This window comes from Pempheris klunzingeri, chromosome 23 (genome assembly GCF_042242105.1).
Source record: "Pempheris klunzingeri isolate RE-2024b chromosome 23, fPemKlu1.hap1, whole genome shotgun sequence".
In the NCBI taxonomy this organism is placed as follows: Eukaryota; Metazoa; Chordata; class Actinopteri; order Acropomatiformes; family Pempheridae; genus Pempheris; species Pempheris klunzingeri.
Window position 1 is genome coordinate 15,797,191 of NC_092034.1, and position 17,829 is coordinate 15,815,019.

General features: G+C 43.2%; 1 protein-coding gene across 2 annotated transcripts in view; it reads left to right on the plus strand.

The window, feature by feature from the left end:
• The first annotated feature begins 5,258 nt into the window (after window positions 1–5,258).
• Window positions 5,259–17,829, plus strand: part of pde5ab (phosphodiesterase 5A, cGMP-specific, b) — a 50,577-nt gene continuing 38,006 nt past the window's right edge. For both annotated transcript variants that reach the window (XM_070854891.1, XM_070854892.1), the window contains exons 1-6: window positions 5,259–5,463; window positions 8,780–9,305; window positions 10,595–10,768; window positions 16,518–16,607; window positions 17,460–17,531; window positions 17,702–17,791. In XM_070854891.1, the coding sequence (XP_070710992.1) occupies window positions 5,366–5,463; window positions 8,780–9,305; window positions 10,595–10,768; window positions 16,518–16,607; window positions 17,460–17,531; window positions 17,702–17,791 (1,050 nt within the window). In that variant the 5' untranslated portion in view covers window positions 5,259–5,365. The remainder of the gene's footprint in view (window positions 5,464–8,779; window positions 9,306–10,594; window positions 10,769–16,517; window positions 16,608–17,459; window positions 17,532–17,701; window positions 17,792–17,829) is intronic.

Sequence of the window (17,829 nt, forward strand, 5' to 3'; positions counted from 1 at the left end):
TGTTGGGCCTTTCAAATTTGGAGGTAGCCATTGATTGTAGCTAGTTTCTTTCAGTAAAACATACTGAAAGGAAGGCTATGTTGGTGTTGCTTCTCACATGGCAGAGCAGCACTGTATAAATACTTCTGCAGTATCCTCATTTTTCACTGTCAAGACAGTTTGCAATTAGTCACTGGCAGCAATTTTTGTGTCAATGTATAAAGTAGAACAGACTTTTTTCCATCGGGGACAACAAAAAAGTCAAACTGGCAAAAATGGCTGTTTGCTTCCTGGAGCTCTCAGGGTCCGACGTTCCTCAGTTCAACATCCTCTTAATATGACACATGGCTCGAACCTCCTCACCCTACTTTTTAGAACGTAGACTTTGCAGAGAGCAATGATAAGGAAAACATTTGGAAAGTCAGAGCAGTAAATGTGTCCAAAGAAAGTGTCCAACACTAACCACAGATGAAATGCAGAGAAAAGAACACCACAGGCTACTTGCAGACAAAAATAGATTGACATTGAAAACAGACAGAAGAAGAAGATTTTTTAATCAGTAATCGCAGATGTAGTTTGTCTTATGTGTTGTATTAAGAGATTATAGAGCCGTGAACCCTGTTTCCTACCAACAATCTGTGCTGCAGGTTTAACCACGAGCACGATCATTCCATTACCCAAGTTGTTGTTTCAACTCAAACCACAATCCTTCCCTAACCCTAGCCAAGCAATTGTTATGCCTAAACCTAACCAAACCTTAGCAGAGACTTGTCCATCAAAAGATCGCACACACTTCCATCACCACTGCTGATCCCAGTGGTTTTTCTGAAATTGAATTTATTTCAGTTCAGAATTTCTATGACTGACCCCTCAGTGTCCCATCGTGTTTTACGTCTTTCGTGGGCCTTCAACCCCCCAAAAAGGCCAACATTGTGAGGAAAATATTAACTGCCGGTGAAACTTAACTGCCGTTGACAAATTAACTCCACTTTCAATTCCAGAGATATCATTGCACCCTAGAGCACCTTCACACCAGTGCTCAAATATAAATCTAGACAACACCTCTCTCTACTGGGCTCCCTCTCTGTCTCATACACACACACTGCACCCCCCCCCCCCTCCCCCTGACCAGTCAGTCTGATGCGTCTGTTAGAGAAAGCCTTGTGGTTATGTCAGCCCCAATCTGACCACAGGGGATAGACAAACAGAAGTGGAGGGAAGTGTGGGATACGAGAGTCCGACATTTAACGAGTTTCCTTTTACATGCTGCATTCTGCTTTTTTGCAGCACCTGCAGGCACAACGTCTGATCCAATTCCAGTTCAGTATATTCACCACTTTTACTGGTCTACTGTCGTACTATAGATGTTTTCATCCTCTGAGCGTGTAGTTTCGACAGGGGTGGAGGTGCACAGTTATTAAGGGAAAAGCTGAGTGGTACAGACAAGTTGGGACCAGCTGGGCTCAGAAACACATTAGCAGGAGTCAACGAGCCTGAGGGACTTTCTTTGTGTATGTGGGGAGTACAGATACCTGACGTGACCTTTATCCACCTTTTTATTTGTAGGAAAGAGTTTTTGTGTCACATTCTAAAGCTGACGTAAATTCAGAATGAGCATCAGTCTTGCTCAGTCTAAGCTGATGATATGTAGGTAATTGGACATTACTGTCAAATACATTTTCTTATTATTAGACTTTTAGTTAAAAGGCTACTTCCACATTTTTTAACCTGGGCCACGTTAACATTCAGAACTCAGAATGAACATCCTGCTGCTCCTGTTTTACATTTGCATAGTCAAATCGCATGGAGACTTTTATCACGAAGGAACAGAAATGCATTGTGCACAACACTGCCATTATTCACGGCCAATATACAGTTCATGATATGTATTCCAGGTCCACAACTGTGGGTTCTAACCTGCTGGCAGGTGTAGAGTGTGGAGTTTGCATCTTCTTCCCTTGCTTGCGTGGGTTCTCTCGGACTCTCCAGCGTCCTCCCACAGTCCAAAGACGTGCAAGTTAGTTTTATCTGTGACTCTAAATTGCATATAGGTGTGAATGTGAGTGTGACAATTGTCTGTCTCTTTAGTGTGTATCAATCCTGTGGTTGACTGGCATGCAGTTCAGGGTGTAACCTGTTTCTTGCCCAATGTCAGCTGGGATTGGACCAGGCCTGCTCACTACCCTGTGAGGAATAGGTATAGGATGATGGAATAGGTATAGGATGATGGAATAGGTATAGGATGATGGAATAGGTTGGCAAACAGTGTATTAGATGGATCTTAATCCTTAATTATCTTTGGCACAGACATTTGTGGTTCCCAGAAGATGAATCCTGATGACTTTAGCAGTTGACTTGAATACTATGGATACCCTCAACTGTACTTTGTGTTTAGTGCTACTTAGCACTTAGCTGTGTTAATATTTTCAGTGTAGGAAGGTTAGCATTTCACTCAAAGCAACACTGTAATGTATTGTTTGGTCATTTAAACAACTGGAGGTTGGCTTTGGAAAGTTGAGAGAGCTTGCTAAACCTAAATTATGCATATCTTGTTGGCTGCACTGGCCACATTTTCTACTTCCTTTAGAACATACTTTGCATCTGTTTTCCATGAGCAGTTTCAAGAGTTGAAGGAGGTTATTTAGAGTGGACAGCATACATACTGGAAGGTACAACAGAAAAGAAATATTCACGACACATGGATGTCTTTAGCCGTTTGTAGAGGGTGCGTGGTGCAATTAAAAAGCTGCACAGTACACAAACAACCGGACGGCGTGTCCTCCCCAATGTCAAAGGAATACTGGGAACAAGTTTTATGTGGGAAGAGATAATGTGAAATGAAGAAACCACAGAGAAACCCCAAGACCATAAAAGAGAGCTGCTTGTGTGATGTGCCCGCTTGTGTGCCCCCCCCCCCCCCCTTCTTCTTCATCTCACCATTAGATTGACTGGAGGCTCTGTTGTCTCTGACTGGCTGTGCTGTATTGTTGCTAGGAGGCTCTGAGGGGGTAGGGATACTGATGGTGGGTTCCCCCCGGGAAGCCCAGCCACCATCTGCTGGTAAGGTAACACCGCTGGCGGGGGCCAAGCGTCCAGCTGAGGTGGGGGGGGGGGCGGTGGGGGGGGGTGGGGGGGGGACACTGGAGACCAGCGCAGCAAGGAGACTGAAAGCCATTAGACTTCATCAATAAAAGCCTGAGCTCCTCCAGCTATGCGATTCACAGGATAATTGAAAAGTTGATTACCGCTAGGGTTTCTTATGAATGGTTTATTTTGAATTACAGTGCACAGGCTAAATAAGGTCAACAGAGTTAAATGAAAAATGATTTGGGGTGGATTTGTCAAGAATTTGCCCTTGCTAAGAAACTCCTTCAATCTACTCTATTCACCCTGCCTCTCAATTTCAATTTTTGAACCAATTGTTTCCCCAAATACTCACACTTCATATCTGCTCAGTGTGTGTCTTTTCCTAATTGGACTGTGAGAAAATAGAGCCTTCTGCACCATTCTGGGGAATTCATTACAGCAGATGGGGCTAAAAGGTCGACTTTTCAGCTGCTGTTTTGTATAAACCAATATATCTATAAACAGAAAATGAATGGAAAAAACCTCTGTGTTGTTGTGTATTATCTGGAGATGAGAAATGTGCTCTGTGGTGTAAAAGCCAAGATTAATCACCATGCAAAAGCTGCGTCCGTGGTGCTCAGCAACGAGTGTGGCATGCATTAGAGCTGGCATGTCGATTCCTGATTAAAAGGCTTTTTGTTACATAGGATATGTGCATTATGTCCTTCAATGCTCTTGTTGTGACTGTAGTTTCCTGTAACGCCACACCATGGTCCAGGTGTCTCTGGTGGCTCAGTAGTGAGATCATACTCAATCTTTTTTTAAATCCCTTCATACGCATTCCCTTTTTCATCTCCACGTCGTGGTTAAACATGTAAAGAGGAGAGATGAGAAGACTGAATGTCAGTGTGTTAAATACATAGGAGGAGTCAGGCAGCCGAGCTTTAAGACTGGAAGCAGCTACCCTTAATGAACAGGTTGTACATCATAGGATTACTGAAGAGTAGAACACTTTAACCAATAATCTGCAATATTCCTATGGCAAATGTCTATTGTTGTTACTTGAAATCCAGTCTGCACATAATTTTACCGTAAGGATTCCCCAACGTCACCCCAAGCTAAGTCCTGGTTGTAGTTTCAGTTTTAGGTCAGTTTAAAAAAAAAAATCTACCCCAAGCTTTAAATGTGATGCTGTTCCAGAAATGTCCAACTTTCATTGGTCCCTAGAACATTCCCTGAAGGTCTGTACATAACCTTCAGTCATGGTTATGTAAACATTGTCAGGGAACTAATGTTTCCCTAAAATACCTCGGCAGAAGTTCAGAAAAGGTTCCTGTAACCCAACATTCTATTAAAAGAACAGAGGAGCTGTTGACAATTAATCTTTCCTCAGCTAATGTGTAAGAATGTAACTTTTTAAAAACTTTTTTAAAGACCTTCCTCCAAACCTTCCCAGAGCATTTCTCCAACATGTTTAATGGCTGTTTTATGGACACCATCCTAATGATGGCGTTAGATTAGAAACACTGCATTAGAAACTCAAGGAGTGGGGTTTAAAATACAGTGGCGCTGAGGATGGCGGGATGAAGATGCGCTAAGCTGCATGGTGGGAAAATAAAGGACTTTTGCGTTTTTGGAGCTTGACACAGACGAAAAAGTCAGGATTTTAACCATGTTATGTTTTTAATCTGCTTCCTTTGAGTTGTCCAGCTTTATGGAGGTGCAACACACAATGATGACTTTAATCATCATCGCTTCTCTCCTCTGTTTCACTGTTTTCCTTTATATGCTTTGGCAACACAAATGTATTTATAGGTCATTCCCATAAATTACATGAAATAACAAACAGGACCTATTCATCAGTATATTCCCATGAGGCCCAGGCCATGCGTCTTTTTTTTAGTTTTTAGTTTTAGAGTCCAAATATTTCAGTGACAAACCTGGTTTATTCTCTGTGGTGTTTCTTTATTTGTAGCGTCCATTATTGTAAGGGTGAGCCAGAGGAGGTAGTCTATTGCTGCTCTCTCTCTCTCCCTCTCTCTCTCTCTCTCTCTCTCTCTCCCTCTCTCCAATCCTCCAATAGACGCTTCACCAACTAGGAAGCGCACAGTCACCGCTTTATGATCCGCACGCACCGACTGTCCGACTGACCCCGGAGCAGCTCTCTCGTCGAGCCGCTCTCTCTCTCTCTCCCCCTCTCTTTCTTTCTTTCTTTCTCTCTCTCCCTATTTGTCCGTGCACATTACCGGCCGGGTCTTCCGCGTATAGATGTAGCCGGTAACCAGATCTCACAGTGGGAGACTGTTGTCGCTTGTGCGCCATGGAGGACTGCTGCTCCCCGGAAAGCCAGAGGATGGAAGCGTGGCTGGACGACCACTTGGAGTTCACCCACTCCTACTTTATCAGGAAGGCGTCAAGGTAAAAGGCACGGAGCATGCAGCGAGGGGGGGTGGGGGGGGTGTGCCACTCAGTGTGGACCTTAAACCTGATTGACTTTCCTTACATGCAGGCAGCTGAATCTCTGCAGATAAACTCAGTTTGCTGTTTGCCTGCAGCCTCCCGGCCAGCAGTGTGACCTCCTCTGTTAGTGTCCATTCTTTTTTTATTATAGGGATCACTTTACCTCTGTGGCTGTGTAACCCTGCACTGATCCACACAGTCCTCCCCCCAGTTGTCTGTCCATTCTGACCCCCCCCCCTCCTCTCAGGTGGTCTACCTGCCGAGCTGCCTGTGCCTCATGCAGTCAGTTCCTCTCACAGCTCGGCTCTATTTCATTACACCATCCTTCACAATCAGTAACAACTGAGAATTGCACAGAGGCCTCTAATCATTAACTTTTACTGCTGCCAGCGGTTCGGTTTAATTCTCAGCCTGTACTTGTAAATAGGTCCACGGTGATAATTATACAAGCTTCCACATACTAGGCGCCTGTGCCTTACATGAAATTACTTTTTCTCTTGACAGCGTGGTTTGGGGCAAATTAGCCGTTTAATTTCTTGCGCAAACACGTATTCTAAATCAGTCTTTCTCAGCCTGTGGCGGCTATATAAGGCGTTTTCTGGGTATTTCTGCAGCCACTTCATCAGGACACTCTAGGTCTGTCTTTGTTTTCGCGACGAACCCCTTTAGGCCCATTTATCCACTTAAACCACCTCGGCAACTTTACTCGGGCTCCCTTTTCATCCAGTAACTGAGACACTCACTATCTCAACCCCATCTCCAAAAATACTTTCCATAAACAGCATTGTCAGAGGACTTTTTTTCTTTTCTCTCTCTCTGTCTCTCCTGCTGTTTTCGACCGCATTACCAAAGCAGAAAAAAAGTTGATTGGCTCGGTGCAAGAGGTTTGCACACATCACCCATTCCGCCGTTCTGGTTGAGAGGCATTTCTTAGAGAGGTATTGATTCAGCCACACCTCCCCTGGATACATTATGGTTGGCTCTGTGGGGACGCAGGCAGGCAGCTCAATGGGAGCTGGAGTAAAGAGAGCTCAACCTGGCCGGTGATACTTGATATTTGGTGACCCGTCAGATTCTGTGACCTGCAGTGTTGGTTTGATTGGTTTCTCTGCGGCCCAGAGCCCAACATACCGTGGTTAACTTCATGGCCAGCGCCTTCTTGGGCCTGGAACAGTCTTCCCTTAGGTTTTGGCCTTCTGCTCAGGTGAACAGAAGCTTTCACTTCAAAACCAGAACTGAAGCTCATAAGAAAATGTGTGTGTGTGTGTGTGTGTGTGTGTGTGTGTGCTGTAGGAGCTGATTAGACAATGTGTTGGCTGACAGACCTTCTCTATTATCACATCCAATTTACTGCTCACACGCAAACATAGGTGTTGTCTCACGCGCACACACACACACACACACACACACACACACACACACACACACAGCTCACATAAAATGTGTTCTTGCAACTATCCACATGAGACACTTAAGGGGGCTCAGCACACACAGGCTAAATGAAAGCATTCATCATATGATATCCACTTTTATTATTTACTCATGATCATTCATATTGTATCTTCAAAAATAAAATGAGTTTCATCTTTACTTTTCATCGCCGTATTCTTGCTGATATCATATTGTTCTTTGCTGGATTAGAGCTCCCAGCGGACTGTTCTGTCGTCGGTAAAATCAGATGCATGCACTGAGCAGAAAAAGTGAACCGATAGGGAAATCTGTCCCTCCAGCCGGAACGGATCAGTTAGAGGAGGCATAACTAGCAAGTCCACCGTCCAGGGCTCATTTTCCAATTCAAGCTTGCAAATGTTTTAGCTGTGGCAACTTTTGAAACCATGAATAACACAATCTTTGTTGGATTCATAAGAAACAAATCGCACCTTTGATCATTTCGCTATGCTGCGTGGTTTTGTTGCTTCAGACTACAGGCAGTACAAGACTGACTGACTGACTGACTGACTGACTGCTGCTGCTGTTACGTAACAAGAAGTAAACACTCCATTGACCAGGAGACACGTATGTTGTTTTTTGTTTGATGCTTTTGACCACTTGGGGGCAGTACAATTAGCACTAATACAGTATAAACTCTCCTTTTAGCTCTGCTTCAGGCTCCACCAACTCCGAAGAAGAATTAGCTGCTAAACGCCGCTCTATATTCACCAGCTAGTTGCCAACGGTGTCCGTCTGCTGTTTTGTGCTGTACATTGGGCTTTTTAGCTGAAAACAGCTGCTGATGAGCTATGAAATGGAAATAATGAGCTGAAAGAGGTTATAAAGCTCGATAGAGCTCAGGAGAACTGCACAGGTGGGTGATCTGTGAGTTTGATACCTTTCGCATTCCACATAGTTCATTGTGAAAATATTAATTAATGCAGCTTTAAAGCAACATACTCAATAGATTTTTGGGGAAATGAAGGGAAATTCATGAGGCCGCAGTGACCGCTGGTCTGTAAATGACAGTTTTGCATTAAAACCTAAATCTGACCTCATTTAAACTAGTTTCAAACTCAAATCACATCAAAACCACTGGACAAGAAGAACTTTGGACATCTGAAGACAACCATTAGAGGTTTGAGACACAAACCATGCTACTCTCACATGATCCTTTTCATATCACACCAAGGCTGGGATACGCACTAGGATTGATGGGCTAATTGTAGTTAATAGTTGTTATAATGACTGCTTGGGCCAAGGCTATATTGTTTAAGGAGCCTTTTTAATATTAACTAAATTGTTATTAAAAGCATGTGACTTTTTTAAAAAAAATCAAATAGTAACAGCAGTTATTTTATAATCCAGTTGATCAGGTTTCAGTGCAGCGTCAGAGCTCTCTTAAGGTGATTCATCTCCATCTCATCCAAATGTGGCTTTTTTCCTGTGTCTTGTCTTTTTCCATTCAAACTGCAGAATGCATTAGCCAGACATGCTGGCTTTCATGGATGTCTGTTCATGTTTTGGTTCAGGAGCAGATGACAATTTGTGTTTTGCCGGTTGATTAGTGATGCAACTGATCACTCATAGTCTGCCTGTCAAGCAGTATTGTGCATTTACTCATTCCTTCAGTATGTGCTCTTTTGTAACTGCAAGGAATTAATCTGTGTATGTTATCATGTAAGGGGTGTCTGTCAGTCATGAACTACCTGCAATCTGTGTTTCAGGTGGTATTGTCATTCCTGGCCCTTTAACTTACTGTATATCTGTGGCAGTTACTGTAACAGCTGCACAGATGCACTCCTACAAAGCATCTGACGCGGCTTCCTCTCTGTTTCGACAGGGAGATGGTGAATGCCTGGTTTGCTGAGCGTGTCCACTCCATTCAGCCATCTGCCTCCAAAGAAAACCCTCCACTGCAGCGGGCCCACCAGTCCTCCACAGAACCCGGACCCCCCCCTGCCTCCACCATCCTCCCGCCCACCCTCAGCTTCCTGGACAACCGCTGCCCGTCCCCGGCCACAGTCTCCAGCCCCGCCCCTGGCACCCCAACTCGCAAAATCTCAGCGTCGGAGTTCGACCGCCCACTCAGACCCATTGTGGTTAAAGACTCTGAGGGCTCTCTGACGTTTCTGAGTGACGCCGACCGCGAGACTGTGCCTCTCCGGGGTTCAGTGATGGGTGAGGGTGGTGTCGGTGGGGGAGGCAATGGCGGTGGGGCAGGCGGTGGCAGTGGGGGTGACCGTTGCGCCAGGCTGCTGGAGCTGGTGAAGGACGTGTCGAGTCATCTGGATGTGACAGCACTCTGCCACAAGATCTTCCTCCACATCAACGAGCTGATTGCTGCAGACCGCTACTCACTGTTCCTGGTAGGGATGGAAAGGGCTGTGGGTCAAAGTGTGTCAGTGGTTTAACTGGTGCACTGGGGTCAGTCAGAGCAAGAGGAAGTGAGACAGGCCTCGACCGTCACTCTATCCAGGTGTTGGCGTAACATCTTTACAAACTCTTTAAATACAGCCATGTCATGTTAGTGCCAGTGGAGCATATATGAAGTGAGCTGTCAGTTATCTAGCAGACTCCTGTCATTTCCAGTAAATGATCTAATGATACTATAGTAATATTAATATGAAACGATTTGTCAAGACTATTAAAATTGCTTGAATTACAGAGGAATATTAACCTCTACTGGGGCTTAAAGTTATTCAAGTAACCCAACCTCATCAATGAGGAACGGATTGACCCATGCACTACGGCATTTACATTTTTTTTTTTACCTTTAGCCACATTGAGTATTTTTTTTAACCACTGCTTGCAAATGAATGAGCTAAAAATACAATCATGACAATTCAAACCTACTTTACGTGGCAGCAAACAGCTGCATAATCACACATCCAGCAGAAACAGAACACCATCAGCCTTCAGGTAGAGCTGTTTCTGTCCACCAGATGATTGTGAGACAAACACAGGTTTCGTCCTTAATAGTAGGCGACACTCAGATGTTACCAATATTAGCAACGGCTCTGTTCTGTTCTGTTCAAGTGTCCCAGAGAGCCAGCACGCACAGTATCAGGGCCCGGAAACTAAAGTAGCAAAATGGATTTCTGCCTCCGTTAATTTCATTTTAATTACTTACATCATGGCTTTTTCTACTGTTGTGTGCCAAAATACCTTCCATTATAGAGGCTAATATCCACTTCACCAGCTCTTGAGAAATATATGTGGTGCTTTAGCTGCTAAATGTTCCACTATGTTCACCAGCTAATTGATTATTGCAGCTTTAAAGTACATCCTCTGAAAACATTGTACAGTAAAGTAAAGTAAATTGTATATTTTATAACACACTGTGGGTTCTTTCTCGTACGAGTGATGCTAATTCTCTCCAGGGCTCTGTGGTTCTATGAATGACACCGTTCACATTACACATGGAAATTTGATCTACTGTTAATCAAAAGGTTATTGATAAGTTCAGCTTCAATAAACTGTTACTGTCACCTTTTTTACAGTCCAGTATCTGTCTCGCTTAAGAGAAAAACAATTTTTATTATGAGCATAATCATATAGTGCCTCACATTTCCAAGCTGTTGACTTTCCTGTTTTGAATCAGTCACGTCACCACATCCTACCGTGTGTGTGTGTGTGTGTGTGTGTGTGGTTGCAGGTGGGTGAGGACAGCTCCAACAGGAAGTTCTTGGTCAGCCGTCTGTTCGATGTGGCCGAGGGATCCACACTGGAGGAGTCCTCCAGTAACTCTATCCGACTGGAGTGGAACAAGGGCATTGTGGGACATGTAGCCGCCACGGGACAGCCGCTCAATATCAAGAATGCTTACCAGGTGAGGATTTCACACGCTTTTGTCTGCTTTTAGAAACACCAAAGGGAGCAGCGTGCATGCTGGTGGACCTGTGATGAGGTGGTTTGTTGTTTGTGTGGGGTACATTTGATGGGGGGGGGGGTCCTCTTTGACTTCCCCCTTTGATCAAACCAACCTGACATCAAAATCTGTCACCACTGATCTATACTCCTGTTTTGCGTGACACTATGTGCTGCAACTGTTTCATGGTGAACAGCTGGAAGTGTTCATCCAAAAACAGCTCCCCTGAAGCTATTTTGTCTTTTAACATTTCTATTTATGTAGATTTTAAACAAATGAGCTACCACATGTGAATCAACGGCATTGTTAGGTGTATTTTTGAACTTTGAACAGACATTAATATCTGACCACTGCTTCCAGTCTTTGTGCTAAGCTAGGCTAACGGCATCCAGATCCCACCTCCCATCAGAGACATAGTGAGACTGCTGAGGTAGGCAGCGCGTCCCCGGCCTGATGCGTGGCTGCAGATTGGATTTCAGCAGTGTGACCTCTGCAGATTGAGGAGCTGGCCTTTAACCCCTCCAGCTGCTCTCAACTTTCATTTGTGTTAGTTTTCGCCTTATTTGTCTCAGAAACAGTGTTCCCTGCTGAACTGATGAATATTTGATCGTCCGAAAGTGAAACACGTGTATTTGTAAGGACGGAATGGAAGTGACAGGAATAGGTGTGTATGCGTGTGTGCGTTTTTGGCTGCGTGCTGAGCGCGACCGGCCTTCGGAAGAGTTACAAATGTCTTCAAAAAGGAGCAGATGTTTGGGTATGTGGGTGGTTTTGCTAATATGTAAAGCACTTTGAGTTGCCTTGTTGCGGAAATGGGCTATACAAATAAACTTGCCTTGCCTTGGAAGAGAGAGAGAGAGGGAAGTAGAGAGAAAGCAATAAAATACATTATAGAGAGGGAGAAAGTACGTGGCTGTAATTAAGTGCATATGTTTTGTGTGTGGTCATATCTGCCCCCAGTGTGTGTGTGTGTGTGTGTGTGTGTGTGCTTGCATAATTAATATTTCCCTACAATGTCATTCAATGTGAAGGTCACATGTTGATTCTGCAGAGAATGCTGCTGAGAGTATAGACTCAGTCTACAACCTGTTAGATATAGACAGTTAAAATCCATCCATCCATCGTCTACACCGTTCATCCTTCAGGGTTGGACTGGTCGCCAGCCAACCACAGGGCCAACACATAGGGTTAAAATTGCAATCTGTATTATGTTATTTCAAACTAATTGTCAAGACTTTGGACCTCTTCCATTGTAAATCAACTCAGTGAAAGACATTTGAAGGCTTGTCTTTCATCAAGTGTCCTGTTCTTGTTTGAGGTTGTTGGCAGCTGCATTGAAGTTATGATTGGAAACAAGTGGAATTACCTCACTGCTACAGATTGATGATTTTTTTTATGTTTTTTATTGTTTCCTAAACTGGTAGCAGGTTATTAACTGGCTATGAACTTTACTGTGCAGAAGGGAATCAGTAACAGTTAAGAGTTTACAATGCAAGCTTGATGTTCAGAAGCGTCAGGACGTTGATAGTTAGATGAACATATTAAAGGGTACCTGGGCCATATTTGTACGCATTTTGGGTTTGAAATGACTCTTGGTTTTGCATGTTATTGTGTCTGAGAGCATGATGGAAAGCATCCCCACAGAGACAGACCATATTCATTAACCAGAAACAGTCGTTATATATCGCTCTCTTCAAAAACGCTGTGCTAAAAAACGATCACTCGCCATCACGATCACAACCGATGTGTTGCTACGTTACTTTTGGGTTCCTCCGTTTCCAGGAAGCGAGCTAAGTTAGATTCATGTAGCATTCTTGGCTAACAGGAGATATTAGATTGGCTTTGGTGGTTCACTTTGGTTGTCAAATGTGCATTATAAAAATCGAAAATGATTGATTTGAATCAGATTTTGCCGTTGGACAACTGTTTTTTCTCATAGCATTTTTTTCTTGTTAAATTAACAAAAAAATCGTGAAATGTCCCTTGTTATAACATGAAACTTCCATATATGGTTCTAATGAGATTGAGATCCCATCAGTGGCTAATCGTTGTTGGTGTTTGATGAAGGATTATTTCACAGTTTGGATGAGAGACGGTATAAATAACTGTGCCAGTGTCTGTGCTCCATGTCCATGTCAAGGTCACAAAAACACACCATTTATTGGAAACAAAATAATGTCATCAACATGACAATATGGCATGAAATAGTTAAACTGTCAAAATCGTTGGACAAATTGTATTTTGCTTTTTACTGATATTTTTTTGATGCTCTGGCAGCATTGTTTCTCAAACTGTCATGCCAGTGCAGCTTTGATTTGAACTGAGCTGACACTTAGGGGGACAGGGATACTGCGCTCCCAGTGCAACAAGAGAGAGTGTATGAACTATACTTCCTCACCTCATGCTCCAAATACCAGGCTTCAAGAAATGAACATTTCCTCAATATGATAGAATTACAACCTGGATTAGAAAACATAACAGACACAGAGGAACTCCCATATTTACTTGGGGAAATACCTAATTATGAGAGGATTTCAGGGAAATGAAGCACTTTCTGTTATAACCTGAGGACAGCTAGTGGAACCTGAGAAATACAATTCAGTAGTGACCTCTTTAACTGTTTCATTTTAAATCATTTAATTATTTCCTTTAATTTATCACTGGTACCTTTTTACACTAATCTCAATGAATTGAGAGAGAGAGAGAGAGACTGGATGAGAAAATGACAAATAAAAGGAAAAGAGTGGCAGATGGGAGTGTCCACCTATGTCCAATTAGCTCGCTGTGTGTTTCTGTGTGTGTGTGTGTGTGTGAGTGCCCTTAAGCGTTCAAGTGCTTTTGAGCGTGCATGTGTACAGTATGTCTTTGAATGCATGAATGCATGGAATTAATGCTGGCAATCACATTTGAATATACATAATGAAATAAAAAGTGTGTGTGTGTGTTTGCTTCCAGGTGAGTGCACGTTTTGGTTTTTGCGTGTGTGTGTGTGTGTCGTCTTTGTCATGACTCACCATGATGTGCGCGTGCACAATTTTAAGTTTGTGAGCACATAGTGTGTAAATCAATATCAGTGTGTGCTTGTCATGCTGTGCACTAACTGGCTCAGTTAATGCACAGTGTTACTCTAGATTATGTGTGTTTATATGCTTCAGGCTGTATTCGTGCAAGTGTATATTTGTGTGTGTGTGTGTGTGTGACTGTAGAACCCGATACTGCTTCCAGGAAGTCCATCTGCGTCATCTGAGGGACTCCCCGGCGCTCTGATTGGATCTTTACCTTCCCATTAGTGTGCTAAGGATTACATTGATTTCAGCAGCGCAATGAGAAATAACCCCCCCGCCCGCCTGTTTACTTTAGTTCAGCCCTCCATGGGCTGAACAGACTAAGTGTCTGGCAACACAGCGGGCCAAACCAATCTACAGAAAGGCTGGGGGTGATGTCCTTATCAATGCACGCACTGTGCTACATCCAAAATGAAATCTGTGGGGGAAAAAAACCTTCAGGATTTATCTGTCATTCACTTGGCTTTTGTTTTGATTTCAGTTGATCCCGTCGTGCATTTCTTGGATTTTGAAAGATAATCATGTCTAAACTTTGTGGCCAGATAGTTTTCATGCTCTGGAGTGAGGTTTGCTGTGGCTTGTGTCAGAGTCATGACGGTGAAGCAGGAAGTGCTTTTGTTTCCAGGTGTACCCTAGGTTGGCGTGCTGGTGGGGCTTTTTAGCTAGTAAAAGTTCCAAATAGATTTTTTTTATAGAATATTTTTCCTATTTTATGGCATACAGTAGAGCATGCAACGATAATCTGTGCATATCTGTTTACAAGTGGTCCTAGTTTTATGCAAATGAAACTCAATACTTGAGAAAAGTTAAGGATTATGTGTTTCACTGTGAGCAGCTTTGCAGCAATCAAAAATAGAAACAAATCATATTAGTATTTACTCAGTATTTGTGTCGGAAAGGGAAACTCAGTGTGACAGCGACTCTGGTGATGCACTGACTTCAAGTGTAAAAATTGATTTATACTGAATTTATCAAGGCAAACGGTCAACATGAAGAAAGTGTTGAGGTTTTTATTTTTCAATACAAACAAGAAGTGTGAAACACAATACATCTGTCCAAACGTTTTGGAGAGGTGGCACTTAATCGTTCCATCGTTTTGTCAGAGGCTTGTAACCCCTCAGTACAGCGTCTGGGGATTAGTCCACTCGCTGTCAAATGGTGAGTTTAAAGGAGAACTGGGCCCTTTTTATATGTATTTTTTTAGTTTGGAAGAGAGCTGCTATATTGCTCTTGTAACGACTGGGAAACCACAAGCGGGTGGACTCAATAGCACGACTAGAGACAACTGGCAGATAGTCTTTACTAGCAGATTTGGTACACAGGTAGGCAGTCAGAGTGAAGGCAAACAAATCCAGGAGGGGCAAGGGAAAAGCAGAGTCGAAAGCAAGAACAGGAATCAAAAACCAGGAATGTAACACACAAGAAAAACAGCTGGAACGCTTGTCACAGGGAACAAAGACAAACTGGCACAGAGGAGAGGGGAGACTCAGACTAAATAGACTGAGGCAGGCAGGTAACGAGGCACAGGTGGAAGGGATGGAGACACAATCAGTGGTGGCGGGAAAACACACAATGGGAGGAAGTGAATGTACCTGAAACGAGGGGGAAAGGGTAAGAAACGGAAATAAAACAGTAAATAATGAAGCATGAAGGACAAACAGCTAAAACCCAAAGACGGATCATGACTGCTCTCTTCAAAGAGATGCAACTCCATTGACAAAAACAGTTGCTGAACCAGGGACTTCCTGTGACTTTGGTGTTTTTAAATGGTCAGTTTGGATCTGATCTAACACTTTAAGCAGCAGTAGACCAGCAACTCCCTCATTCCAAGGTTGAATGACTGTTTTTGTCAATGGAGTCTTTAAGAAAATGTAGGAATGAAGGCCTGTGTCTAATATAAGCACGTCTGTTAGCTGCTGGGGTAAATATGGTAGTCCTGGAGTATGGACAAAAATGATACAAACATAAAGAGACATTTTTATCCCCCCATACCAAACCAGTTTAGCATAGAGTTTAATTGTCATGGTTTTATACACACACACACACAGTCCTCTTGAGTTTAGAGGATAATGGTCACGGACAGAGAGAGGCAGAGTGTTTAAAGGTCAGCCGGTCCATTAGGAGAACAGTCCTCTAAACAAAACATCTCTCCACCCACTGGCCCTTAACATGCCTTCAGAAGCCACTTCTCTCTCTCTTTGCCTCCTTGTGATTGATACCGCGCGCTCACAAAACTATTTGAGGCTTTTGTTTTGGAGAAGAGTGGAATTTAGAGTTGCATAATGCCGACAGCTGCATGATGGAGCTAGAGGAGAATATCGGTTTCTCTGTGCAAATGTTGCCTGCGTTTATCATCAGTGCATGTGGGGGAACTGTCGGTTAGAACTCACGAGGCTTTGAATACAGATGAGGTGTGGACTGAAGCTGCTGATTTAGAATCTAGAATCTAGAATGCCATTGATTCACATGTGGTAGCTCATTTCTTTAAAATCTACATAAATAGAAATGTTAAAAGACAAAAAATAGCTTCAGGGGAGCTGTTTTTGGATGAACACTTCCAGCTGTTCACCACGAATCTAGAATTAGAATCTAATAATATAATACTATATATACTATATAATAGTATGTATGTTTTGCTTCCCCAGGACTCCAGGTTCAATGCTGAGGTGGACCTGATCACTGGTTACAAAACCCACAGTATCCTTTGCCTTCCCATCAAGAACCACAGAGACGAGGTGAGATAATACACACAGGGGTAGAACACACTCCGTACAGCACAACTGGTGTTTAACTACGTACAGCAGATCGGACGTCCTGCAAGTTAACCAGAAACCAGATAGACAGTTAATTGGCAACCCTAACCCTAACCCACCTACTAGGGTTAGGGTTATCTTTCATCTACACCCCATAGTCTTCATGCGTTCTTGAGTTTGCTCGGTTGTGATAGAAGGTGGCTCTGTTTGTTGTCATCGTGCACGTACAAACTGTACGTGCACGGAATGGAATTTTGTGCGATGACAACTGCGCCATCTCCATGAGGAAGACCATAAGATGCAACAGAAAGCTCTGAGGGAAAAGGCCTTGAAGAGGTTTTTTTTTCTGAATTATATTTTTTTATATTAGGCTTTGCAGTTTGTGTGGAGCCAGTAATAGCCAGTTATTCATTCTGTACCCAGTGTTTGTACTCAAGATAAAAAACTAGAAAGAAGCATTCTGGCATTTTCCAGAGATAAAAAGATCAAACTAGAAATAAGTTGTACTGTTAGTTTGGCCAAATTAAGTCTTCAGATTCATTTAAACAAATGATTTGCATCCTTTTCAAACACACAGTCCTGTTAACAGCCATGTTCCATATCACGTTCGACAGGGTTTCTGGTCTTGTGCATCATGTCAAAGTGTTCAGCTCCATTTTCAAAGCACAAAGAATCGGACTTGACCTTCAATGTAGTTTCTGCAACGCTGATTTTCAAAACACAAGTCATCACAAGTTATGCTCCAAGTCGTTATTTTTACTAGATCTATGTACCCGGGAGCGAATCCTCCTTTTGATCATCCTCTCTGTGCTTTTTCCATCCTATCCGTCACAGGTAGTCGGTGTGGCTCAGGCCATCAATAAAAAATGTGGGGAGGATGGTACCTTCACTGACCAGGATGAAAAGGTTGGTGAAGTCCTAATAATACAGACATATAAAACTGTCTTCCTTTACCTCAGTCCATCTTTCTCCACCTGTATGTGTCCTTCCTCACGTCATCTGTCATCTTCCTTTCTCTTTCTGTTCCTTCTTCATTGATTTAACTTCCTTCACTGTTCTTCGTTCCTCTCCAACAGGACTTCTCGGCCTATTTGGCCTTTTCAGGCATCGTCCTGCACAACGCTCAGCTCTACGAGACGTCGCAGCTGGAAAACAGACGGAATCAGGTGGGTCCAAAAGTGTGTTCCTGCAGGTGTATGCGCCT